At 36.6% G+C, this 24,234-nt stretch overlaps 5 protein-coding genes and 1 pseudogene across 5 annotated transcripts; 1 reads left to right on the forward strand and 5 right to left on the reverse strand.

The window, feature by feature from the left end:
• Positions 1–1,588: 1,588 nt before the first annotated feature.
• LOC124843736 (auxin response factor 19-like) lies at positions 1,589–7,946 on the forward strand. The gene is made up of 14 exons (XM_088112364.1): positions 1,589–2,045; positions 2,156–2,265; positions 2,330–2,428; positions 2,494–2,550; positions 2,645–2,800; positions 2,895–2,979; positions 3,070–3,160; positions 3,295–3,459; positions 3,644–3,766; positions 4,044–4,119; positions 4,250–4,388; positions 4,475–6,333; positions 6,588–6,778; positions 7,202–7,946. The coding sequence occupies exons 1-14, from the start codon at positions 1,976–1,978 to the stop codon at positions 7,335–7,337; spliced, it is 3,357 nt and encodes a 1,118-aa protein (XP_087968490.1). The 5' UTR covers positions 1,589–1,975; the 3' UTR covers positions 7,338–7,946.
• Positions 7,947–9,054: 1,108 nt separating this feature from the next.
• Positions 9,055–9,976, reverse strand: LOC148199933 (uncharacterized). The gene is made up of 2 exons (XM_088112365.1): positions 9,561–9,976; positions 9,055–9,422 (listed from the first exon to the last, which is right to left on the reverse strand). The coding sequence occupies exons 1-2, from the start codon at positions 9,854–9,856 to the stop codon at positions 9,293–9,295; spliced, it is 426 nt and encodes a 141-aa protein (XP_087968491.1). The 5' UTR covers positions 9,857–9,976; the 3' UTR covers positions 9,055–9,292.
• A 108-nt stretch (positions 9,977–10,084) lies between these two features.
• LOC148199934 (U-box domain-containing protein 34 pseudogene) lies at positions 10,085–12,195 on the reverse strand (annotated as a pseudogene).
• Positions 12,196–12,212: 17 nt separating this feature from the next.
• LOC148199935 (uncharacterized) lies at positions 12,213–13,711 on the reverse strand. Its single transcript, XM_088112798.1, has 6 exons — positions 13,555–13,711; positions 13,313–13,395; positions 13,138–13,224; positions 12,741–13,044; positions 12,574–12,625; positions 12,213–12,480 (listed from the first exon to the last, which is right to left on the reverse strand). Exons 1-6 carry the CDS (start codon positions 13,709–13,711, stop codon positions 12,213–12,215), a joined length of 951 nt encoding a protein of 316 aa, XP_087968924.1.
• Positions 13,712–15,805: 2,094 nt separating this feature from the next.
• On the reverse strand, positions 15,806–18,575 carry LOC148199936 (pollen receptor-like kinase 1). The gene is made up of 3 exons (XM_088114395.1): positions 17,823–18,575; positions 16,928–17,521; positions 15,806–16,809 (listed from the first exon to the last, which is right to left on the reverse strand). The coding sequence occupies exons 1-3, from the start codon at positions 18,478–18,480 to the stop codon at positions 16,142–16,144; spliced, it is 1,920 nt and encodes a 639-aa protein (XP_087970521.1). The 5' UTR covers positions 18,481–18,575; the 3' UTR covers positions 15,806–16,141.
• A 1,143-nt stretch (positions 18,576–19,718) lies between these two features.
• Positions 19,719–24,051, reverse strand: LOC148199937 (protein APEM9-like). The gene is made up of 6 exons (XM_088111289.1): positions 23,856–24,051; positions 23,641–23,784; positions 23,491–23,568; positions 22,377–22,659; positions 21,265–21,617; positions 19,719–20,057 (listed from the first exon to the last, which is right to left on the reverse strand). The coding sequence occupies exons 1-6, from the start codon at positions 23,954–23,956 to the stop codon at positions 19,928–19,930; spliced, it is 1,089 nt and encodes a 362-aa protein (XP_087967415.1). The 5' UTR covers positions 23,957–24,051; the 3' UTR covers positions 19,719–19,927.
• Between the last annotated feature and the right edge of the window lie 183 nt (positions 24,052–24,234).

Below are 24,234 nucleotides of genomic sequence, written 5' to 3' on the forward strand. Positions count from 1 at the left end.
TAATAATAGACTAATCATATAATGATCGTCCGGTTCCTTAATCTTATCACTCAAATTATTACGGAGTCTATTTCTATTATTTAGTCATTTAGTTATTTAATTATTGCATTTAATACTAGTAATATGTTTTCAACCAAACTTGAAATTATGTTATTATAAACTAAAAATTACTAATTTAAGTGCTTTGATGGAGGGGTCAATGAAACAGTTGTTCGTTGCTTACATCCGGAATGAAGAAGTAATTTAAAATAGAAATATTTATTGATAATCTTTATGGTGATGTTAACAAAGAGGAGGAAGAGATGAGAGAAGAAAGAAAGATAGAAATAAATATAAATAATGAATAACGAATAATTAATAAATAAAGAAAGAAATAAATGAAGTGGGTGTACAGCAGGCATGTGCAGGTAAACTCATTTGCGACCACTCCAATAATGGAATGTCACATGATCTTCGTTTTTCTTTCTTCATTATAAAACCACAATCTATCAAATCCAAATTAGGATTATTCTACTTGTAATCTTAATCATAATGATCATTATTATTCACAACAACAAGTTTCTCTATTATGTAATTATTATGTAATGTAACAACAATTTTTAACCGTGGAGTACTTGTAAGTTTTTGCTTACAAGATATTTAAGGCCCTGTTCTTTTGAGTGGATTTGAGAGGATGGATTTGAGGGGATTTGAGAGGATTTGAAGATAATTTTTTTGTCGTTTATTTGAGTGAATTTGGAGATAAATGAGAGTGAATTTGAAAATAAATTTTGTGAGAATTAGTATAGAATTGTATTGACATGACAAATTAAAAAAAATTATTTCTAAATTCACTCTCATTTACCTTCAAATTCACTCAAATAAACGATAAAAAAAATTATCTTCAAATCCTCTCAAATCCCCTCAAATCCATCCTCTCAAATCCACTCAAAAGAACAGGGCCTAACTGATGATATTTGTAGAAGGAGGCATTGACCTAATAAAAAAGACTTTAAATAGCGTAGATGGGCAGACATTATTGCAATAAATTATTAATTATTAATGCCTACTTAATTAATACTAAACTTTAAATATATGAGATTATGAGGTTCATAATTAATATCTATTTTTGAGACAAACACCCAGATTTCATATATTGATAGTTGGAGTTTTATTAGAAGTACCAAGAAGAAGATTTCGTATTAATGATGTAACACAATTGACCAAGGTTAATTTATTTTATCAATGGTTACTAAAATTTGATTCTTGTTGTTTAAAACATGGAGAAGACATCTCCAAGAGTTTTATTACAGTTCCCTGTGTTTTATTTTATTATTAAAAAGCCAACTATCACATTCTTTTAATAAAACACGGTTTATCATGTTTTTATTGATAATTTATTGATAATTAATTGATAATAATTAAGCTAGTTAAAGACATTTGTATTTTTCTGAAATTATTATTTTAAATGACCTTGTACTGTTCTTATTTATTTTAATGATGACATTAATGAGTAACGGGTGACATTAATGACAAGGTTAATGTAAGGAAATGAAAAAAAGATGTTATATGAATATAAATGTGAATGGTGGAGAGTGAGATGTAATTATTAGTACGATGGTTGAGTAAGAAAAAGAAAGAGAAGTCAACTGAAGTTAAGAGAAAGAGAAAGAGAAAGAGAAAGAGAAAGAGAGAGAGAGAGACTAATGGGGTTCTCCATAGGTCAGCCATTTGGGATTGCAGAAAACAGAACACAAAGAAAGAGAAAGCAAAGGAAAGAGTGTTCGTATGTTTGTGTCTGGGCGTTGTAGGGAAATTTTGGGGGCAACCCAACCAAACTCACCATCTCTTTCTCTCTCTCTCTCTCTCTCACACACACACACACACTGATCGCTTTCGCAATCCAACATTCTCTTCCAGCACAACATCACACCCATGAATTGCTATTGCAATTCCTCCTATTGATACATACAAATTCATTCAACAAGGATTCCCGATGAAGACGCATCCTCCGCAGCCCGACGGTGGCTCCGCCGCTCCCAATCCCAATCCCAATCCCTCCCAAGGTCGGTCTCTCTGTCTCTCTCTGTCTATTTCTGCAACAAACGAGACAAACAGAACAACTCTGCTATCTGTTACTTTGATTTCTTCCTGATAACGAAAAGTTTGGTTGCAGAGAGCAGAAGCATAAACCCGGAGCTGTGGCAAGCTTGTGCAGGGCCTTTGGTTAATCTTCCTCCCTCCGCCACACATGTCATCTACTTCCCTCAGGGTCACAGCGAACAGGTACACCTAATCCTCTCTCTGTGTTTGTAGAACTTCGCTGTTCCTAATTCTTATATTTCTTCAGGTTGCTGCATCTCTCAAGAAAGATGTCGACGCTCAAATTCCCAACTATCCCAATCTTCCCTCAAAGTTACTCTGTGTCCTTCACAATCTCACTCTGCATGTAAGTTCCTCTCTTTCTCTTTCCCTTATCTTCGCTTCCCCTCTCATTAATTTCATCATTTTCAGGCTGATCCCGAAACAGATGAAGTATACGCTCAGATGACGCTTCAACCGGTCCCTTCTGTAATCATTTACTGCTCTCGCTTACTCATTCTTTGCATCTCCTCTTTTTTGTTTTTTTTTTTCACACTGTTCTAATCGTCTCTTCGCATTGCAGTTCGACAAGGATGCTCTGTTGAGATCGGATCTTGCTCTCAAGTCCACCAAGCCACAACCCGACTTCTTCTGTAAACAGCTCACCGCAAGTGATACCAGCACTCACGGAGGTTTCTCAGTGCCCCGTCGTGCCGCCGAGAAGATTTTCCCTCATCTTGTACGTCTCTCTACTCCCCACTTACGTTTTCCAACCTCTCCGTCACAACTTCCTCGCCTTTTCTTTCATCTCATTCCATTCCCGTTTCCTGTAGGATTATTCTATGCAACCTCCTGCGCAAGAACTCGTCGCCAGGGATTTGCACGACAATGTTTGGACATTCCGCCACATATACCGTGGTATGTATGTCTCACATTCCACTCGCTTATCCTCTCATTTCTGTATCCCCTTTCTCACATAAATCTCGTCTCATGACGCTCTTTCCCTAGGACAACCAAAACGGCACTTGCTTACTACTGGATGGAGTCTATTTGTCAGCGGAAAGAGGCTATTTGCCGGAGACTCTGTTTTGTTTATAAGGTCGGGGTTGTAAACTCACGCCTCTTCCACTTTTCAAATTTCTCTGCAAATATGTTGAAGCTTTTATACCCTTTTAAGCAAACAACTTATTATTTTCACTATGTTTCATCATTTTAAGTGGTTCTGTCTCGCAGAGATGAAAAGCAGCAGCTTCTTTTGGGTATCAGACGAGCTAACAGGCAACCCACCAATATATCTTCGTCAGTACTATCCAGTGATAGTATGCACATTGGAATTCTTGCCGCAGCGGCTCATGCAGCCGCAAACAGTAGCCCCTTCACCGTCTTTTATAATCCTAGGTCCTGCATTTTTCACATCCTTTGTTTTCATTTCGCAGTATTTATATCAATGCATAATTTCTTTGATTTCTACTTTCCTTACTTGTCTGTCTAATCGGATTTCAAAGGCATAGATTAGCTACTTTGTTTTGAGTCCCATCTTCTCAATCGTAAAGTTTTGAACTTGTGTTTCTTTTGCTTGCAGGGCTAGTCCCTCAGAATTTGTTATTCCTTTAGCCAAGTACTACAAGTCGGTGTACAGCCACCAACCGTCACTTGGCATGCGTTTTCGAATGATGTTTGAAACTGAAGACTCGGGAACGAGAAGGTACGTCATTTTAATTAATTCTATGGAAAGCGTTTACAGTAAATGTGTAAATGATTAAATTAAAAGTAATGTCTTCATGAAGTAAACATCGAAACGTGGGTGGTGTCTTGAATTTAGTTTGTGCTTGAATTTCTGTTTATTTATTTCTCAATCTAGATTAATTAGAATTGGCAACTTATGTAGCACTGAAGCAGCAGATACTTTACAGAAAATAGATATTATACTTGGAAATGGTTGACAATAAAACGTTCAATTAATCAATTCAATGGTATTGCAGGTATATGGGTACAATTACAGGTATCAGTGATCTGGATCCTGTGCGATGGAAAAGCTCTCAATGGCGAAATTTGCAGGTACCATTACCAACATCCTTTAACATTTCATGAATCTAATTTTACCCAGGAGATTTTTGTTTTCGAACTGTCTTTCTTTTCTTTAATCTGTGTAAGTAATGGTTGTTTAGTTTTACATTTCATTGGCCAGGTTGGTTGGGATGAGTCAACTGCCGGAGAAAAGCGTAGCAGGGTCTCAATCTGGGAAATCGAACCAGTAACTGCTCCATTTTTCCTCTGCCCGCCTCCATTCTTTAGATCCAAGAGGCCAAGACAACCTGGAATGCCGGGTAAATAGTTATACTGAGGAAAATTGAATTTGGTTTGATGATTGGAAATATATAGTTCATTCGGATACTTATGTTTACCTTTGCAGATGATGACTTATCTGATTTTGATAACATTTTCAAGCGGACAATGCCTTGGCTTGGTGATGAAATGTGCATGAAGGATCCCCAAGGTCTCCCTGGCCTGAGCTTAGCTCAATGGATGAACGTGCAGCAACATCCTGCACTGGCTAGCTCGTTGCAGCCAAATTTTGCACCTTCCTTACCGGGATCTATTTTGCAAAATATTCCTGGGGCTGATATATCTCGGCAGCTGGGATTTTCCGCTCCACAAATTTCTCAGTCAAACAATGTAGCCTTCAATACTCACAGACTACTTCAGACTGCTCAACAGCTGGATCAACTTCAGAAGCTACCATCTACATCTAGCACATTAGGAGCAGTCCTGCCACCACAGCAACAGTTGGGTGATATCAGTCAACAATCAAGGCAGAACTTGGCAAATCAAACTATACCTCAGAGTCAAGTTCAGGCCCAACTCTTGCATCCCCAAAACATTGTCCAAACCAACAATATTCTTCAACAGCAGCAACCATCCATTCAAAACCATCAAATGCATAGAAGCCTCTCTCAGAATCCATCACAGCAGCAGACAATTATAGGTCAGAGTCAACAACAAAGTTTGATCCAGTCCCCTATCCCTGATCATGTTCAACAATTACAGATGTCCGACAATCAGATTCAGTTGCACTTGTTACAGAAGCTTCAACAACAAAAACAAACGCACTTGGCACAGCAAACAGTGTTGCAGCAGCCTACTCAGCTTACTCAAATCCAGGATCAGCAGAGACAGATTTTAGATAAAACACATAACTTGTCTAGAGCACTAACACCTGGTCAAGTTCTAGAAATACCTCCTATGCTTCAAAATTCACTGCCTGAGGCTAATTCTATCTCTAATCAGATCACAAAGGCTAATTTCCAGAACAGTATTCAATTCCCTCAGCAGCCCAAGCTTCAACAGCAGCAACCTGGCTTGCTGTCTGAAATGTCTGGCCACATGGGACTTCTTCCTACCCCTACTACAAATAACCAACTTTCTGCTGCTGGCAGTGGTATACTGAATGGAGCAGCTGGGGCAGGGCAATCTGTAATTACTGATGATATTCCATCTTGCTCGACCTCGCCTTCTGCAAATAACTGTGCCAGTGCACTTCCACCATTGATAAATTCTCGATTGCAGAGAAACACAATAGTAGGGGATGACATGGCTCAGTCTGCTTCAACAATCTTGAGTTCAAGTGCGTTAGAAACTATGTCATCAAATGCAAACTTGTTGAAAGATTTACAACCGAAGTCTGAAGTTAAACCTTCTCTGAATATTTCCAAAAGTCAGAATCAAGGGCATTTTGGCCTTCAGTCATACTTGAATGGTAGTGCTGTCCATACTGATTGTTTGGACACATCATCTTCTACAACATCAGTTTGCCTTTCTCAGAGTGACGCTCATATGCATCAGAATAATAATCCATTAGCTTACAATCCACATCCTATGTTGTTTAGAGACAATAGTCAAGATGGGGAAGTTCAGGCAGATGCTAGGGGCCATATTCCATATGCCAACAACATTGATAGCCAAATGGGAATGCCACTGAATCCAGATTCCCTTTTAACCAAGGGCACATTGGGGTTGGGGAAGGATTTGTCTAATAACTTCTCTTCAGAAGCCCTACTTGGTAATTATGAAAATAACAGAGATGCTCACCAGGAACTTTCATCTTCAATGGTTTCACAGTCATTTGGAGTCCCTGATATGGCCTTCAATTCAATTGATTCCACAATAGATGATAGTAGCTTTTTGAATAGGGGTGCATGGGCTCCACCAGCAGCACCGCCTCCACCACCTCTGCCACCAGCACAGTTTCAGCGGATGAGGACGTATACCAAGGTTTATTTTTTGTTTTTATGGTTATTTTAATAATAGAGTTTCAGCAGATGAGGATATATGTCTTGACGATATGCGTGTATGCTTTTCAGTTTTAACAATTTTTTTTAACAATTTTTTGACAACAGATTACTATTTTATTGGTCCGTATATTTTAAATGGACCAATCATAAGCTATCACATATGTTGTTGTAAAAAAGTTGTTAGAGAGATATTTTCCTATTCTAAATTACCTTTTTTTCTTTTGGCCCTTTCAGGTATATAAACGTGGAGCTGTGGGAAGGTCCATAGACATAACGCGGTATTCAGGTTATGAAGAGCTTAAACAGGATCTAGCTCGTAGATTTGGAATAGAGGGGCAGCTGGAGGATCGGCAGAGGATAGGTTGGAAACTTGTCTATGTAGATCACGAGAGTGATGTTCTACTGGTGGGAGATGACCCTTGGGAGTAAGTCCAACTGTTTCCCTTTTCTCATTGGTTTGTCTTTTTGCATGTTCATATTCCTGGCTGGCAAGCCATAATGTTCCGTAGCTTTCGTTGACCTCGGTAGCCTATGGACCAGAAAGTTTTCTTCCACAGCTGACGCATTTTCCTCATTAGTACAATATAACAAATAATGTACCATTGTTCAAGTTGGTAGGCTTGAAGCGATCCCAAATGGATATGAATGTCTGGCAATTTGCCTTAGCAATTTTCAGCCTTTAATATTATGGAAATTAAGAGGAAAGCCAATTGCATTTTTTAGAATGGCTAAAATTTCAGATTCCAAAAGAATTGGACCAATATGTTTAAATTTAGAAAAAATCGTAAAACCTTAAATTTTTGTGATGGCAAGATTTGGTATCTTATTGTTTGTGATGGGTATTTCAGGGAGTTCGTGAACTGTGTCCGCTGTATTAAAATACTTTCTCCTCAAGAAGTGCAACAGATGAGCTTGGATGGAGATTTTGGCAATGGCGGCCTTCCAAATCAAGCCTGTAGCAGCTCTGACGGTGGGAATACCTAAATGAGAGTCAAATAATACACTAACAATTCTTGCATAGTGGTAACTTAGATTATTTCTGGAGATACATTATGATCCCAGTTCCCAATGGCAGTTATTTTACTACTGGGAACGTAAGCGTCCTACATAGATCTTCGAAGCGATCTTTTGCAGTTTGAAGAAGTTCCGGCTCTGTTCTGGGCATGCAAAATGCCGCTGGTGCTACAAATTCAATTAAGTTATTAAGGCCATAGATAGATGCGTTATTGTAATACTAAAAAAATTATTATTGTTGGCAAGTTCTCTGTATTGTAGAAAGAAAGGTTTGATATTACGCGATGCTTTTGAATGTACAGAGTTGAAGGTTTATTGGCCCTCTAGGAGGAATTGCTTTGTAAACGCTATGCAGCTAGATTTTGAGGAAGCTCTCACGATCTTCCATCCTTGCAGGCATCTTTGCCTAGAGGGACTGTGAAGTAGAGAAACTTCAAATGTTGTAAGGTCAAGTGGATACTGTTGCTTTGTTTGCTTGAAGCGTAAGGACTAAAAATGGTGGAGTTATGAGACTGTAAAGGAGTTCAATTTAAGTTTTATTTTTAACTAAATAAATAGTGAATTTTGTTTTTCTGAAAATTCTATAATGTGTTTGACCCTACTGTCCTTGGTTTGTCTGAGGGGAGCAGAGGAATTTGGCATTTGCAAATCGCATCTTTTGCATTTTAGAGACACAGACACGACATACATGGCGGTGGGGCTCTCGGTGCAACCTGCGAAGGTGACAAAATCTGGGTCATTCCCCAAAGGATTGATGGCATCAATCTTTTCACTCATCATCATCAAATTGATTTTCCCTTATTTTCTCTGTTTCACACCGCGAAATAATAAGTAACACATACGTATACAATTTTAATTATAAAAAATAATTAATTTAATTTAAAATAACTAGTATTGTTATACTTTTAGAAAGTTGTACATCTTGTGCTCTGAACACCACTGTGATACATGTTAAGAATTGTAATCACAGAAAAATATACTAATGGTTAAAGGGGAGATAAATTTATTTTGAATTTTATTTCCAAGATATAAATGATGACGAGTTCCGCGATTTTGAATGCCTCTAATGTAATCTTATATATTATCATATCAAATTCTAAAATCATTTCAATTAATCATAAGAAATTATCATTACTACTTTGATTGTCAGAAAGCCAAGTTTTACTGTCACATATATTCTAATGAAATCTTGTATCCAATGTTCTTTTTTTTTTTTTTCATAATTTTTCTTTTTGCAAACTTTCATGAGTTGTTTGATTTTATGGATTTTTCTTTTCTTCAATTTTCTCACTTTAACTGACTCATTAAACCTCAATCATTAGTGGAAATTTGACCTTATTTATTCGAGCAGTTTGACCTTATTTCTTGTCGTGAAAAAACATATAACAAATCTAATTTTTATATTATTAAAAATTGTAAAGTGTTCAATTTCTGCATACTGGTAAAAATCATAATACTAAAATTATAATTAATACAGATTTTAAATTAATTATAACAAATATCACCAAACTTGTGGTTGAAAGTATAAAAGTGATATGCTATATTCACTTGTTAAAAAAACTCAATATATATACAGCCGTTGAAATAAAATAGAAAAAATCTAATGAAATTGAAAGACACATATCTGGTGAATTGGATATACACTGTGAAGAAGATAAATCCAAAAAATATGGAAGAGAATGCAGAGTTGAAAAAGACAAGTGCATTTCTGGGGAATATACTTGTAATGTTTATATTATTCCATAAACAATTGCTTCGATTTTCGTAAGGAAGGGTCTAGCTTAGCTGAGCTTAGCTTGAAAGACATTTATTGAGGTTGATGCTGCTAATTCTCAATTGAATCACAGAGATACAATAGTAGCAGTATGTGATAATAAAATAAAGCATCTGATTCATTATAATGTTGTGTACGTTGGTTGGTTGGTTCATGCTGCAAGAATAGGCACAGACACATTGAGGGCATTATTGTGTTTGTAGTAGTACTTGTCTTGCTCATGTTCGTAGTTTCTAATGTGAGCCTCACGGCATTGTGCACTACAAAACGCTTTCTCGCCTCTGCATTAAGACATTTAATTGTTAATTAGTTTCTTAATTTATTACATACAACTCTAATTACAGACTTAATCACAAAATCATGCTGAAGTCAAACTGCTGTATCCACAGTTACAGACAAAAACAAAAGTCGAATAGAACCTGTAAATGAAGATGTCGATCCCATGAAGATGTTTGTAGCAAAGGTTGCAGGAGTTGAGAAAATGAGGAGTGGGAAACAGAAAGCGGGTTCCAGTGCTGAGAGGGGAAGCATGGAAAAGGTCATAGCTTGAGGAAAAGTTTGCAGCAGGTTTAGCAGAGGAAACAACATCAATGGAGTTGTTGATGTTGGTCACACTCATGGCTGCCACTATTCCAAGCCCAACAACCCCTTTCTCCAAAACCATTCTATTCCTGTTCGTTGATGATTTTCTGGGATTAGAATTAGACTTCTCCATTAATTCTGAATGATATTGATGAAGCAGAAAGAGTGAGCAACTCCGTCTCTCTTTCCTGTGGAGTCTCTCAAAAGAAAGAGTTAGAGCAGTGCATGAACGAATATCTACACAAAAATCTAACTCACATGCACGCAGTGCCACAATTTCGGAATTGGGATATTAATGTTATATTATTGTTTTGTGGACTAAAACACTCGTAATGCATTGCCACAATTTATTTAATATTATTTTTTATTATGTTTTACTTTTATATTATATATTAAATGAATGTAAAAATATGTCGGTGGAGCAAGTGAGATAGATTCCAAACTTTATTTAATTGTATTTACAACTAAATATAATTTAGAAAAAGATTAAGCAATCGTTTTAATTTGTGTAAAGTGAAGAAGCCAATCGAAAGAGAGTTTTCTAAGAGAGTTGCATCAATGCTTTGTTTGTATTAATTGGTTGAATATATATTGAGAAACAAAGACAAAGTACGCTGAAGTCCGATGAATTGTGTTTGTTCTGTGCATCAACTTGTGGAGTGGAATAGAATGAAGGATTGCAACATTTTCTCGGAGGATATTCTCCGAGTGCTGTCAATGATCCATGATATGAAACAGGACTGAGTGTTGTGAATGATGATCCTGCTGCCTCATATCATATTCATTTCATGGGTTGAGGACTTCCAAAAAGCTGTGGTGCTACGCTTGAGCCTGAATATTTACCCACTTGGATTACAGTCTCCCCTGTGATGATGAGCTTGAGCGGCTTTCGTATCCAGAGAACCCCGACAAGTCACTCGTGTCCTACAATGCAAGACATATTCGTTCAGTATTTGATGATGAGGAAATTTAAGGAATCACAATCATTTCCAAGCAAAAACTAAGTGGAGCTGGCACTGACAGAATGTGTGGATGATGATGGGTTACTGTTTCTTGGAATATACCCTCCACCGCCGCCGCCATTTCCTCCGGTTCGAAGTCCAAACATCATCATAGGCGACATGCTTTCTTCAGCAAATGCCCTGAGCTTATTGAGCTCAGGCAAGACAACTTTTCCAAGATCAGGTCTATCTTTTCTCCTCATTTCTGCACATCCCAGGGAAAGCTTTGCGAAATGCATGGCATGTTCAACTGGCCAGTCCTCAACAGCTGGGTCAAGCATCTCGGGAAAAGTCCCTTTCTCGATGGATCTCGAAACATGATGAGTCAAACCCATCGGAGGCCTCGCCGTCACCAATTGCAGAAGCATGATCCCCAGAGAGTATATGTCGGATTTGATTCCCAGCATGCCTGTTTGCTGGTACTCCGGGTCGATGTAGCAGAAGGTTCCGGCAGTGGAAGTCATGCGATACTGTGTCACGCTGTCAGCAACGGAAGGAGGCACCAGCCTGGCCAACCCCACGTCACTGATCTTGCTCACGTAGTTCCGGTCAAGGAGAATGTTGCCCGGTTTTAGGTCACGGTGGACCAGTGGCTCTGGTTTCGTCTGGTGGAGGAAAAGCAGACCTGTTGCTATCTCTGCGGCAATTTGGAACCTTAGCTGCCATGGAAGAGGAGGACGTGAGCTTCCTCTCCTGAACAAGCACTCATCCAAGCTTCCATTCGCCATGTACTCATACACAAGACAACCATACTCCGGACATGCCCCCAGCAACAGAACCATGTTTGGATGCCTTATGCGACTCAACACTTCTACCTGCATAAAGCAACCAAATTTATCATTTTAAACTTGTTCATGTTTCTTTTCATATCTATCATGCAATCGTTTTTTTTTGTGTGTTAAATTGCAAGAAACCATACTTCCTGTTGAAACTGCTCGCGCCCTTGAGCTGCATCTGGCTTTAAGACCTTGATGGCAACCTGGGTGCAATCCAGTTCACTCCTGTAGACAGGACCATAACCTCCTTCGCCGATCTTAAGAGAGTCCGAAAACATGTTTGTCGCCTCTTCAATTTCCTCAATGGTGTACCTTCTGTACATGGCAGGGCCGTGTCCAAAGCTTTCACTCGGTTTCCTCCTCTCTACTTGGGTCATTCTCTTCTGTGCTTCCAGTGCGGCGATTTTTTCAAGGGCTTCTGCTCTGATTCTATCCTGCTCCATCTCCATGAATTGTACGGCCGAGGCATCAACCGTTTGCGAATCTTCCGATCTCTTCTGTTCTTCCGCTTTCCAACGTTGAAGCTCCATCGCCCTCTGCTTTGCAGTCATAGCTTCTTTGCAGGCCGAGCTGTACATATCCATCGTCTGCTTCAGTTCCTGCTTCAGCCTCCTCATCTCGAATTCAACATCATCCTGTAATTACAGAAAACAAAAACATCGACTTTTAATTTGCTTTCTTACACATACGTGCATGCATGCATTCTTGATTGCTATGTACGTACCGTGCAGTCTGATAACCTTGACTGCGAGGAGAAGGAGTAGTCATCAATGCTATTGGTTTGCGAGGACATTGAAGAAGCGAAGCTTCTGGTGTCAGAATCCGAAACACCCGAAAGCCTCCCACTCGCAGTGTCCAAATCGTCGTACATTGTCGGGAATATTCGATCGATGCTTGGCCTTCCGCTGCTCACAAATGATATGTCAGAATCCGGAAGTTTTGAAGACTCGTATGATTTTCCAGCCCTTGTGAATGGTGATCTGCAGGACCATATATACCATAAACGGTGAAATCTTATTTCTACAAACAACTGTGCTAGTATTAATTAGCGTTTAATCTTGATCGTAACTTACATGATATCATCATCATCCAACACCATCTGGCGTATCCCACTCCCTTGTGAAGCTGCATTTAAGTAATTCAAATGAATTATATTTGTATATATGGAGACAGGTAGATCAGAATGGCGTGATTGGATATGGCAAATTGAAAATAAAGAGAAAAATGAATTGACATATACGTCGTGGTGGGTAGTTGCGGGTTTGATGAGATTCAAAAAGTCCTTCAGGGTTTCGCATCAGTGGCTGGTAGCGTGGCTGCGGCTGTAGTGGCTGTGGCTGTTGTGGCTGCAATTGGTTACGTGGTGCGGCAGGTTTAGGAGCCAATGGAGCAGTGGCAGATCTCACACTCGAGATTTTTCCTTTAGAAATTATATACACTGTGCAGAATGGTGGCGCTCCCTTTGACACAGAGCTTGGAACATCCGTTGTTCTAAATCTCCTGTCATGAATATTGATTTCAATGGGATCTGTTAGCAACCAAAACTAGAATTTCAATGTTATTAAGAAGATGATTATTGATAAAGGAGAAAACGTTCTTTACCTAACAATGCCACCCCTTGATGGCGCCCCAAGTACCAGAAACTCGATGGAATTCACAGAAATGTTTTCCAATAATGCCTTAGATATATCCATGTCCTCCAACAACACTTCTCTGCATTGTATCTGTCGGAAATAAACACAAGTCAACAATTTTAGTATCTTGTTCATGAACTAGTTCTGAGATATCACACAGGTTTTCACGAGAACTAACACTTTTTCTATTGCAGAAAACTCTAAACGATTCGAAGAGTTCCTTGGATTCGTTGTCACCCACAGCTTCGTTGGTGGAATTCCCTGCATTCATCAGGCATTGAAGTCAGGAATGTGTATATGCATGTCAACATGAAGTATTTTCTTTTTTCTTTTTAATATTATTGTAGTAATTCCTAAGAACTTATTTAGATCATAGAATATTAAACATTATGTAAAGGTTTGAATGAGATATGGAACAACCTGAGGATGATTTTTGTCTGACATGGATGAGCAAGAGACATTGATCCTTGGGAAGAAGGTTGTCGACTGCCCACTTGGCAGCATGTTGGCTGGTCTTGTTATTCTCAATGGCCACAGCCACCACACGTCCTGCACCAAGCTTCTTCTCTGAGTTCATCCTCGACATTTGATTTTTCCTAGAAAGATTTGTCGGAGGATTTTGAGAAATTATTGAGTAAGCAGCATTGTGGTTTGATGACATAAATATAAGAATTGAGAATTGTGCTGTCGTTGGTTTGCAATTTGTTGATGGGTTCCAAAATTAGCAGTTTTTGTAGGAGCTTTAGCGCAGCAACCCTTCGTTTTGGGAATGTACAGTTGGGTTGCAGTTATCTTCTCTCACATCACCAAATCCTTATCACTTTATAAAGGATTTAGTCAAATTCCAGACAAAAATATTCTCTAAATCAACTACAAATATAGATATAGTTGCTTCTAGTTAATCCTTAAATTTATTAATGTGCACATTTTAGCTGTGTTCAACCCTCTATTTTTTACAACAATGATAATGTCCCTTGTGTGAGAGTTACTTTTTAATTTCGACTTAACTATGATAAATTTTTTAGGAAATCTTGCATAGACACTCATCTAGCATACGCATTCGGTCATAATTAATTAAAATAAAATTTAAAACACTCACTTTCACATTTTGGTACATACAAGATATATATTTATGTGTTTTTAAAATCATTTTTAAACCGAAAGTTTAATTCAAAATGAAAGTTTAGTTTTTTCTTTCTTTCGAGTTTTTCATCATTCCATCACTATGTCTCAACCTTTTTTTCACTTTAACTGAAAAAGTAATCCAAAATAAAGTTTCAGATATAAATAGTTATTTATAACATCAAGACATAAACTATTTATATCTATAAAAAATTTCAGTTTTCTCAAAGATATACATGAAGAGTTAATTTAAATAAAATATAAAAATTTGGAGATGATTTTTAAATTAATTTTATATAAAACTACTTCTAAAATTAGAAAACATGCTGTGATTTATTATTTAAAAGAAAAAATAAATCTTAAATTAACCGTAGTATTTTATTCTTATTTTTTAAAATTTGATTTCAAAGTACATACTGCATTGCAACTTAAATGCGAATTTGTTACTTTGTAGCTAATTTTTATATTATTCATTCTACACTTAACTTTGATAATCAAATTAAGAAAATTTAGGAATAAAATGATTTAGTTAATTTAATATTAAAATGATTAATGTGTTCTAATTCTTGAAGTATTTTTTTACGTAAAATTAATCACAAAAGTGTGTTGGAATTATTTATGCATTATTTTAATTAGCTCTTCAGTCATACCTTTAAAAAACTGAAACTTTTAAATAATCATTTTCATTTATAACCGAAACTTTTACTTTGAGTTAAGTTTTCATTTAAATAATAATGAAAATGGTTGTGAAGGAATAACAAAAAACATGTTCTGAAAACTTGAAGGAAGAAAATTTGAACTTTTATTTTGAATCAAGTTTTCAGTTAAATAATAAAAACAATTATAATTTCAAAACATGAAAGTGAGCAAGTTGTTAGTGGTTTAAGTTTAATTTGAATTAATTATTAAATTGTGATTAATTAATTATGTATGAGAGTGAAGTTTGAAGTGGTTGTATATGTACAAAAAATTACTGGTGAACAGTGTATCCTAAAACAAGTATGTAATGAGATAAAAAAACACTTGAGTTCCAAACCCAATCAAAACCACAACATAACTTTGTTTCTCATTCTAGTTCAAATGCCTGATTACAAAGCCATTAATGAAAACTTGATCTGGAGAGAACATTCAACAAGGTATAATGAAGCATTCTCAACCAGGAGATTCCAAAATCTGTACCTTTTCGAACTATTGCAAGAACTGTGCCATCATAGACCTCCAAAACTTCCTAATATTCATTAACAAAGTTAAGAGTGTCTATACATTCTTATAGCTACGTATATTTGATAGAAGTCTCATCATTACTATAAATAAAATCAATTTAAAATATTCATATGAATATAAGCGTCACCTTATAAGTGGATTTTATATGTTTGAAATTTCTTAACATAATATAGTAAAATTATAGATTAAAACCTATTCTAACTATGTTTTTTAAACGTATTATTCTATCCACTGTCAAATCACTCTCATTAATGATTAATGTTTCCCAAAAATATACACTTTTGCAACTCAAAAGAAAGTAATATCAATGTCCAATTTGCTTGTTCTTATAGATAATATGTACTTGAGAATTTTTTGAATGAATAATCATGCATTTGAGTATATTATAACATTTATATTGAACCCATGACAATACATTTCTTGCGCACAAGAATGAGTCTATTCTATTTTCCTTCCTAAATTACTGTACATGCTCTCTTCTAGAAAAGAATACGAAGCTTCAGATAGCCTTGGTATAAGTTGGAATAAATGAAACTGGGATATAGAAACTAAGTACTAAAGAAATGAGTTGAATCAACTTCAAAATCTGTCTCATCTTGCATGGATGCATATATATATACTCGTATTTCATTCCTTCATTCATGATGCCTTGGCAACCTCATTAAGTCATATCTATGGGGAAACTAACTTCACCTGACTGAGTCTGCCTGATTTCAACTTCACTAGCATTAGAAGAAGAACGGGAATTGTGATCCTCGTTATCAGTTTCGTTTACTTGATGAATTCTATCTACAACTTCTTTTAAGTCCCATCTCTTATCAACGTCCCTTTCACAACAAGCCAATGCAATCTTCAAAAGCTTTATCATCTCTCCCTCACTGTTTGTGCTTACCTCCATATCCTTATCAAACACCTCACTGCTACACTCTTCCGAGACCGAATGGACCCAGTTTGCCAAACTCAAATCACTTCCTTTACCTTGTAGAAAGTTAACAGGAAGATTTCCCGTTAGAATCTCCAAAATAACTATCCCAAGACTCCACACATCAGTCTTCTTTGTAATGCGACCATGCTGCAAATACTCTGGGGACTTATAGATCACCATTATGTCAGGAGCAAGATCTTGGTTTATCACTGGTACCAACCCATAGTCCGTCAGAAGGGGTTCCAAAGATTCATTCAGAAGAACGTTCGAGGATTTGAGATGTCCATGCGCCGCTATTAAGCTTGGCATCTCCCTGTAGAGATATTGAAGTCCTTCTGCTATGCCTTTCACTATCTTCAACCTACTTCCCCACTCCAGGCTTCGCTGCCCTAGAGCTTGGTATCCTGAAACAAATAACCATCTCTTGCATCAAGAAAGTTTACATATCACATCATCATTGACAGTAAACACCACACCGAATTAGAAGAAATGGTTAAAGAAAAAACAATACATATAATATACCATGGAGGCGAACAGCCAAGCTGCCATTGTGAACAAAGTCAGTAACGAAGAGTTTCTCCTCCTTTCTGTAGTAGTAGGCAATGAGAGGAAGCAGATTAGGATGATTTAAGCGACCAAACCGTCGCATGTGCTCCTGAAACTCTTCCCTTCCGACATTGTTCATTTGCTTGAATCTCTTGACCACCATAGCTGGTCCATTTACCAAACAAGCCTTGTAGGAAGAGCTGTAACAACCACTGCCCAGTACCTCAGCTGAGGCTCTCAGTAGTTCATGCAAATCAAACCGGTCTTTGTGATCCCTCACAAACGATAACATCATGGTGTCTCCTTTGCTGATGCGGCTCGAGGAGCGGGACCTGTGACTTCCTTCCTCTGATGGTTCCCTACTTCTTGCTTTCTTGTGGGACATTGATGGTGAATCTTCCTCAGACACATCTGGCACCCGCTTTCTTCTCCGGCGAAGGACTAACAACACTACTGCTCCAATAACAACCAGTGCTACAACAACAAGAACAACAGTCACAATAATACTCAGAAGTGATAGCTTTTTGGACGGGCATGCTTCTAACGGTGCTCCACATAGCCCTTCATTACCTGCATGCTCATTTCGAACAAATATTTATTTAGGAATTATAATATAGGGTTTAAAACTTACATATATTTTTGTAAGTTATGTAATAAAAAGTGAAGCTTCACTTCCATGATCTGCATGATAAAAGTATGCATGGAAGATAGAATAGGTTATAAATTGCAGTTGCGGCCTTATGATCCTTAACATTGGTCACAACACAAACCATATTTTAAAACCTTTGATAAACTAGCCATGGAAAGTCTAAGTTGTAGTTGGATGAAACAGTAAAATATGTACTCATATGTTAGTTTTTGGCTTAATTACCAGAGAAAGCTGAAATTGGCAGGTCACGGAGGCCCTCTGGTATTTGTCCCTCTAATTTATTATCAGCTGCAGAAAAAGATTTCAATGGACGTTGAAAATTGGGTATGGAGCCGGTGAATTGGTTTCCTTCGAGCCTCAACTCGATAAGCCTGGGCATGGATGCGAGGGAAGTTGGAATATGACCCGTGAAGCGGTTGTTGGACAAATGGATTTTCTTTAACCATTTCATGTCCTGAAAAGCCTGAGAAGGAACCTCCCCAAAAAACTTGTTATTGGAAAGAAAAAGGGCCTTCAAACCCAGAATGCCGTTGATGTAAGGCCATTCAGTGTTAAAATCATTGTTCTTGAGGCTTAAGGTTCGGAGATAGGGTAGCTTCTCGAGGGTTTGAACGTCAACGACCCCTTTGAGTCTCATGTTCTCGAGCGTCAAACCCCAGACGTGCCCCTTATAACACTGAACGTAAGGCCAGTTAGGTTGTTTGGGAGAACACGGAGGGACGGATTCATTCCAGGAAGACAAGGCATGTTTGTTTTCAATGGAGTCTTTGAATCCGAGGAGCAATTCTTTGTCTGAAGCAGTTACGATGAGGAGAATATGCGATAAAAATGAAGATGAAAGGAGAAACGTGAATGGAGTCAAAGAAGTGGAGAGTGCCATAGTGAAGGGACAGGGTTGGCACACGCACAGGGAAGGGTGCGCCGTGCACGCCCTCCAGACAGGCCTATCTGTTTCGAACGGCCGAGGAAGACGAGTTGGAGATGATGGAGATGCAAAACTTTACATCACATTCCATTCAAACATGCAAAAACGCAAGGAGAGAGAAAATCACACACATCCAATAATAGCACTTCTCTTTCACAGCTCTCAGGTCCCTCCTTCTTTTCTTTTCTTTCTCTCATAACATAATAATAATAATAATAATAATAATAATAATAAGAATAATAATAATCTTTTTCACCCTTTTCACAGTAACACTAATAATAATGATAATACAGATAATCTTTTTTACAGTAATAATACAAATAATATATCTCAATAATAATACAAATATATAATTTGTCAAGGTTGAACAAGTCCTTCTATGTTTCTTGCATCTCAAAGTGTACGTTTAAATGAAATGTTATTTTGCTCAAATATTAAATTAGTAACAATTATCAATTTAACAATATGCATAATATTGTTAAAGTTTTATCATAGATTTCATCTATAATTAAATTAGAGTTAAAAAATTACGGCAAAAATATAAAAATCAATTGGCAAAATAAATGTTAAATCTTTCTTTTTGCCTTGAATTGTATAATTTGTTGTATATTCGTAGGGAGTATCACGTACCAGAATAAGATTGTAACTTGTTTCTGGTGTCGGTTATACATGATGATTATAGACTAACAAGTACTGATACCTTATTTTTATGCACTATAACTATGAAGCTTTATTGTACATTTTTTAATCGTATTCATATTCAAAAAACAATAATTTTAAGAGTTATAGTCATATTGACTAATTTAAATTCGGCTGTATTCTTGTTCATTTCAAAACTATTTCATAAATTTCACTTTTTGTTTTAACTAGTTCGATACATTGTATCAAATTAAAGTTACATTTCTTTAGAAAATAATAAGTTATACAACCATTGCAACCTCTAAACATTCTAAATTTAATTGTTTTTATATTTCGGCGTTGGCATATAAGAAGACGACTTCAATAGCGTCTCTGGAAAAATTTTCACTGGTACATTTATTTGGTGAATCATTATTTTTTAACCGGGTTGTGTAATTTTGTCCACTTTTCTAAATGTACAAAGTTTTAGGACAAATCACGCCAACACTTCCTGACATCTAATGCAATTACACACAATATTTCACTTTTTCCTGACATAACATATAGCTACAGAATGATAAATTAAGAAAACTTTGTGCTAATAGAAGGCTGGGTGGTGCTACATTGTTACATATATTATTATCCAAAGGTTCAATTGATTAGCATACTGTAGCGCATATTCAAACAATATTTGCCTAAATGAAACTTTGGTTGAGGATCAGTTACGTTATGACAAGCTTCTGATTAAGGAAATGCTCGATCGGTCAACAATTCCATCATGGCCTCACTGACCTTGACGTGTTGCAACAGATGGAGGTTGAACAGCTGCCAGAGGATTCACTTGGTACGAAAATGCAAGCTGCCACAAATCTACCAAAGCCCTCTTTGCGGAGATAGCCTGTCTTCTTAAAATCCTAAATCACGAATAGTCTCAGTCATTCAGAATCATGTAATCCCTCTGAAGCACAAAGAGAGCAAATATATATTGCAAAACTTGCTATAACCCTTATAAATCCATTCAATAAGTTTGGTTACAGTAAAAAATGCATATTATTAATTTGGTATTCAGTATAGTAACACTTGCTTGTTAACCAAGGGTGCCTCAACCTTAGAATAAATAAAATGCAGATTCTTCACCATGAGACAGAAGAAAGTGAAATGGATTTTACTCATGATCATAACAGATTCCATAAGAAATTACAAGAGAATAAAAAATTCACATGAGGGGGTGGGGGGCGTTTTAATTAAAAGCTAGTATCAAATATAGGTCAATCCGTTTGCAATGACATGGTTCTTGAGAGGTTACTAAATATCCTACAAATTCTATAACTAAAAATACCAGGAATCACAAGCTTTCAAGTCAAAAAACACAACTCACAAGCTGCCTCTTCATAATCTTGCTGTCCATCAGGTATGGTCTAAAACACACTCCTTTTCAAGTTTTAACATTATAATATTCCCATGTTCCTATTGTATTTTACATACAAACCACATAACAAGTTATCAAAATATAAATTAAATAAGGATTGCATCAATATAAGATAGTCCCTCCACACACCCATTAAAATTAAACATTACAATAGCTTTTCACAAACCCCACTAACCCCAACTAAGAAAATAACTCAAGAGAGTCAAAAGATTGCTGAATTAATGTGATAGAGCCCAAGTAGAAAGGCGGAGTATGAGAGTAGTTGACAGGTTTGGAACACTAGGAGGAATCTTCTATTGCTATGTGATTCTAAGTTTCTTATCATCAGGGAAATTTGTTATTAATTCTTATTCACTTGTCCTAAATTCTAGAAAGTTGTTAAGGGCAGAAAAGTTATGGGAATTCTGTTAGGGAACATTTTCTGGTTTTCCTTAGGAACTTTTCAAAGGTAGCAGGATTCTCTCCTATCTCCGAAGCAAAGCTAAAATCTGAACCCTAATAAAGGTCCTAAAGAGGTGATATTTTGCTTAAGATGAATTACAGCAACTAAACAGGTAAAAACAAAAATGACTAATATACAACTAAAGATGATTTTGATATGAAAGGGTGTTGTATCCGCTAAAGATGAGAGGATGCAGAAAACAGATACTAGAGATACATTCTACTATGGAGCTACAAATTTAAGTGAGTACCTTTTTATAGTGGCTTGCTTCTTTCTGAAAACATAGAAGATGAACACTAGTAAACAGCCAAGCATGATCTTCCCACTAGTTATGACAAACTTAGTAGAGCCAATCTTCAAATGGATACCACGGAAGCAACAGAAATATGCTTCTATTTGTTTAGACAATTTTATAAGAGCATTCTTGGACCTATCCTTTTCATTGTTTAGATGTTTGGTTTTGAAGGCTTGAGGTAATCCTTCAGAAATATTTCGTTCTTTCAAAGAATAATCTTCATTTCTATTTGTAGGTGACTGAGGAAAAGGTTGTGACAGAATAGTACTTTCAGGAGAATGCATGGAACGTAACCTTCTTAGAAGTCCCTACAAAATATAATGTCATACAAATAGTTACCAAATGAATGAGGGAAGGACACTGCCTAAGAGCAAACAAGCCAACACTTACAAAAAGACAAGAAGAGTTTATTGGTTATGCTAGGAATAAATTTAGGGAGTATTATAAACTCTGCAGGTTTAATTTAGAAGAAGAAAGAAGGTCAAGTTATAATTTTGGTGTGGGAAACTAAGTTAAATCAGTTATTGTATAGGCTATAAATAAGCCCTCTATTGATTTGGGAGGACTTTTTGAAATAATTCTTTTAAGTGGACTTTTCTGGTGTGAGAAGGAGAGGGCTCCTTTTGATGGCATACTTGTATTTACCTCTGATTTTGTACGAGTCTGATACTTAAATCAATGAAGAGGACTCCTAACATAAGGTATTGTATTCAGAGAATGGTTGTAATATTTAGAGTAGTTATTCAGCTAGAGATAAAGTTTACCAACGAAATAACCCCTGCAGACAGCAAAATAAACAACACTATTTAAAAAAAAAAAAGTTGGCGAAGTAATTTTTCCAAATGTCAGCTTAGATTAATAAATTCAACGTACTGATAAAAGTATACATCCGATTCCTTCCACCAATAAAGACAAAAGAGAATGCAGTGAACTGTATTTTTTTTTTCAATTAATCAAAATTACACCATAACTTTGTTTCTCATTTCTAATTCAGATGCCTGATTACAAAGCCATTAATCTTGACTTATATGACACATGAAAACTTGATTTGCGGAGAACATTCATACCTGTCGATTTTCCTCAGGCAATGAAGCATTCTCAACCCAGGAGATTGCCAGATCTATGTCTTTTCGAACTGTTGCAAGAAGTGTGATGCCATAAAGCTCGACAACTTCCAAATATTCATTAATTTCAAGAACTATGTGTCTTTCTTTTATACTTCCATCCTCTGCATTCTTCTCTGTAATGACTGCACAATATCTTGCCTCTTCAAGAATCCATCCATTAAGGAAATCCTCGACAAATTCTTGAACACCAAGTCCAGAACCTTGTGCAATTTGAAAACAAGCTCTGTGTAACAGAAGAACAATTTACCCAATAACAAAATCAATTCTCTGCAGCAGTATTATTAAAACTCAGAATGCATACAAGGTAGCATGTTAATTAGAGAGAATGACCAAAACAAGTATGAACGCAAACATCAAAAGGAGAAACAGGTCCAGAAAGAGAAATTCAGACAAAATCAATCGTCCCTCCTTTTCTCTAACTACAACAGAATTTATACTAAACTCTTGACCAATCAAAATCCCTCAACCTAGAGTTAGTTATTTTAATTCTCGTGCTTTTCCTGCCTCCATGATCATCAGGATCTGCTGTCAGCTGTCCCTGCTGAATTGCATCAGTAATTGACTCTTCTGCCTCTCTGTTATTAATTTTTTGGTTACTAGTCTCAGCTGCAATTGTTACACTGAACCAAAAGTAAAAACATTGGTAGTATCACTCTCCTTACACATGGTCTTTCACTAATACCCTGTTGGCAGACATATCTATATGGAAAACATAAAAACAGTGGAACCCTATTGTCAAACACTATATAGAAAGGACACAGATCCTGCAGAATCATGATCCTGAACGAATAAGCTATCTCGGGTATTCAGGGATCAGAAATGAAATGCTCACATCAAGAATAAAAGTAAAAAATGGCAATCATACATGACATTGGGTGTGTTTGGAAACCTGTTCAATCCGCAGTGATTGGATGTATTAAACTTTACAATGAATAAATGGACAAGGTGAGTATTAAATTGAGTGACGCTGAACAAGAGTTGAGCTGAAGCCAACTGGTATGGTACATGAAATTGTTATTAACCAGAAGATGTTAAAGAAAGCAAGCATACCGACCCAGCAAGAAGAACACGGGGAGGAATAGCTTTGACTGAAATGAAATGCAGTCTAAGTTGATCAATAATGTGTTGAGTCCTGCACCAAAGCAACGATGATTCAATTTTAGAAGGAAATGTGGAGAAGATGGAGATGGGAATGTAAAAAAACCTGGGAAGGTGGATAAGTGCCTGGAGAAGCACCATGGCAGTGGATTCCAGCATATCTAGAGTTGCAAGGGAGCCATGACGCAAGCGTTCCAAAATAGAGGATGCCAACGATGCGGCTTCTTGGTACATAGAACAAACAAGGAAGCTGCATCGGAAAAAACACATCATCAGACAGATTCTGGTTTTGGGTAGTTCTGCAATTGATTCACTCATTACCTCTCTGAAGCCTCAATTTCTTTCCATATAGCAGCAGCTTCAGAGTCTGAGTCTGACTCCAACTCCGTCGTGATTTGCATCGACTCGGTCCTAATTTGCATAGTCTCCTCCTCACCTCACAAATCAAAACCACAAAAAGGGAAAAATCAACAGCACCTCCTTTCTTCAACAATTCATCTATGTATTATCTATTACACACACATATATAATAGTATATTATATAATGTAATTAATTAAAGTTATTTAAAAGAGTAGTAATATAAGACAAATATAATAAAATATTTAAAAATATAAAAATCTAATAATAATAATAATGATATTATATTATAAAATTATTTAGATAATCATATAATTATAAAGAATTATATTATTTATAAAT

Source organism: Vigna umbellata, chromosome 4 (genome assembly GCF_029865625.1).
Source record: "Vigna umbellata cultivar VRB3 chromosome 4, Vumbellata_1.0, whole genome shotgun sequence".
NCBI classification, from domain to species: domain Eukaryota; kingdom Viridiplantae; phylum Streptophyta; class Magnoliopsida; order Fabales; family Fabaceae; genus Vigna; species Vigna umbellata.

Bases quoted from the DNA above. Each gene is read 5' to 3' on its own strand.
- LOC148199935 (XM_088112798.1), bottom strand. From the start codon at position 13,711: ATGAACTCAGAGAAGAAGCTTGGTGCAGGACGTGTGGTGGCTGTGGCC. The intron at 13,045-13,137 runs GTACTTGGGGCG...TTGAAATTCTAG, and splicing joins TGAATTCCATCGAGTTTCTG to TTTTGGTTGCTAACAGATCC. The intron at 12,626-12,740 runs GTATATGTCAAT...ACTTAAATGCAG, and splicing joins CCGCAACTACCCACCACGAC to CTTCACAAGGGAGTGGGATA.
- LOC148199933 (XM_088112365.1), bottom strand. From the start codon at position 9,856: ATGGAGAAGTCTAATTCTAATCCCAGAAAATCATCAACGAACAGGAAT. The intron at 9,423-9,560 runs GTTCTATTCGAC...GTCTTAATGCAG, and splicing joins ATCGACATCTTCATTTACAG to AGGCGAGAAAGCGTTTTGTA.
- LOC148199936 (XM_088114395.1), bottom strand. From the start codon at position 18,480: ATGGCACTCTCCACTTCTTTGACTCCATTCACGTTTCTCCTTTCATCT. The intron at 17,522-17,822 runs GTAATTAAGCCA...ATGAGCATGCAG, and splicing joins GCCAATTTCAGCTTTCTCTG to GTAATGAAGGGCTATGTGGA. The intron at 16,810-16,927 runs GTATATTATATG...TATTTGTTTCAG, and splicing joins CTTGGCTGTTCGCCTCCATG to GATACCAAGCTCTAGGGCAG.
- LOC124843736 (XM_088112364.1), top strand. From the start codon at position 1,976: ATGAAGACGCATCCTCCGCAGCCCGACGGTGGCTCCGCCGCTCCCAAT. The intron at 2,266-2,329 runs GTACACCTAATC...ATATTTCTTCAG, and splicing joins CTCAGGGTCACAGCGAACAG to GTTGCTGCATCTCTCAAGAA. The intron at 4,120-4,249 runs GTACCATTACCA...TTCATTGGCCAG, and splicing joins CTCAATGGCGAAATTTGCAG to GTTGGTTGGGATGAGTCAAC.
- LOC148199937 (XM_088111289.1), bottom strand. From the start codon at position 23,956: ATGCAAATTAGGACCGAGTCGATGCAAATCACGACGGAGTTGGAGTCA. The intron at 22,660-23,490 runs GTCGGTATGCTT...TCTGTTACACAG, and splicing joins CCCCGTGTTCTTCTTGCTGG to AGCTTGTTTTCAAATTGCAC. The intron at 21,618-22,376 runs GTATGAATGTTC...TATATTTTGTAG, and splicing joins TGCCTGAGGAAAATCGACAG to GGACTTCTAAGAAGGTTACG.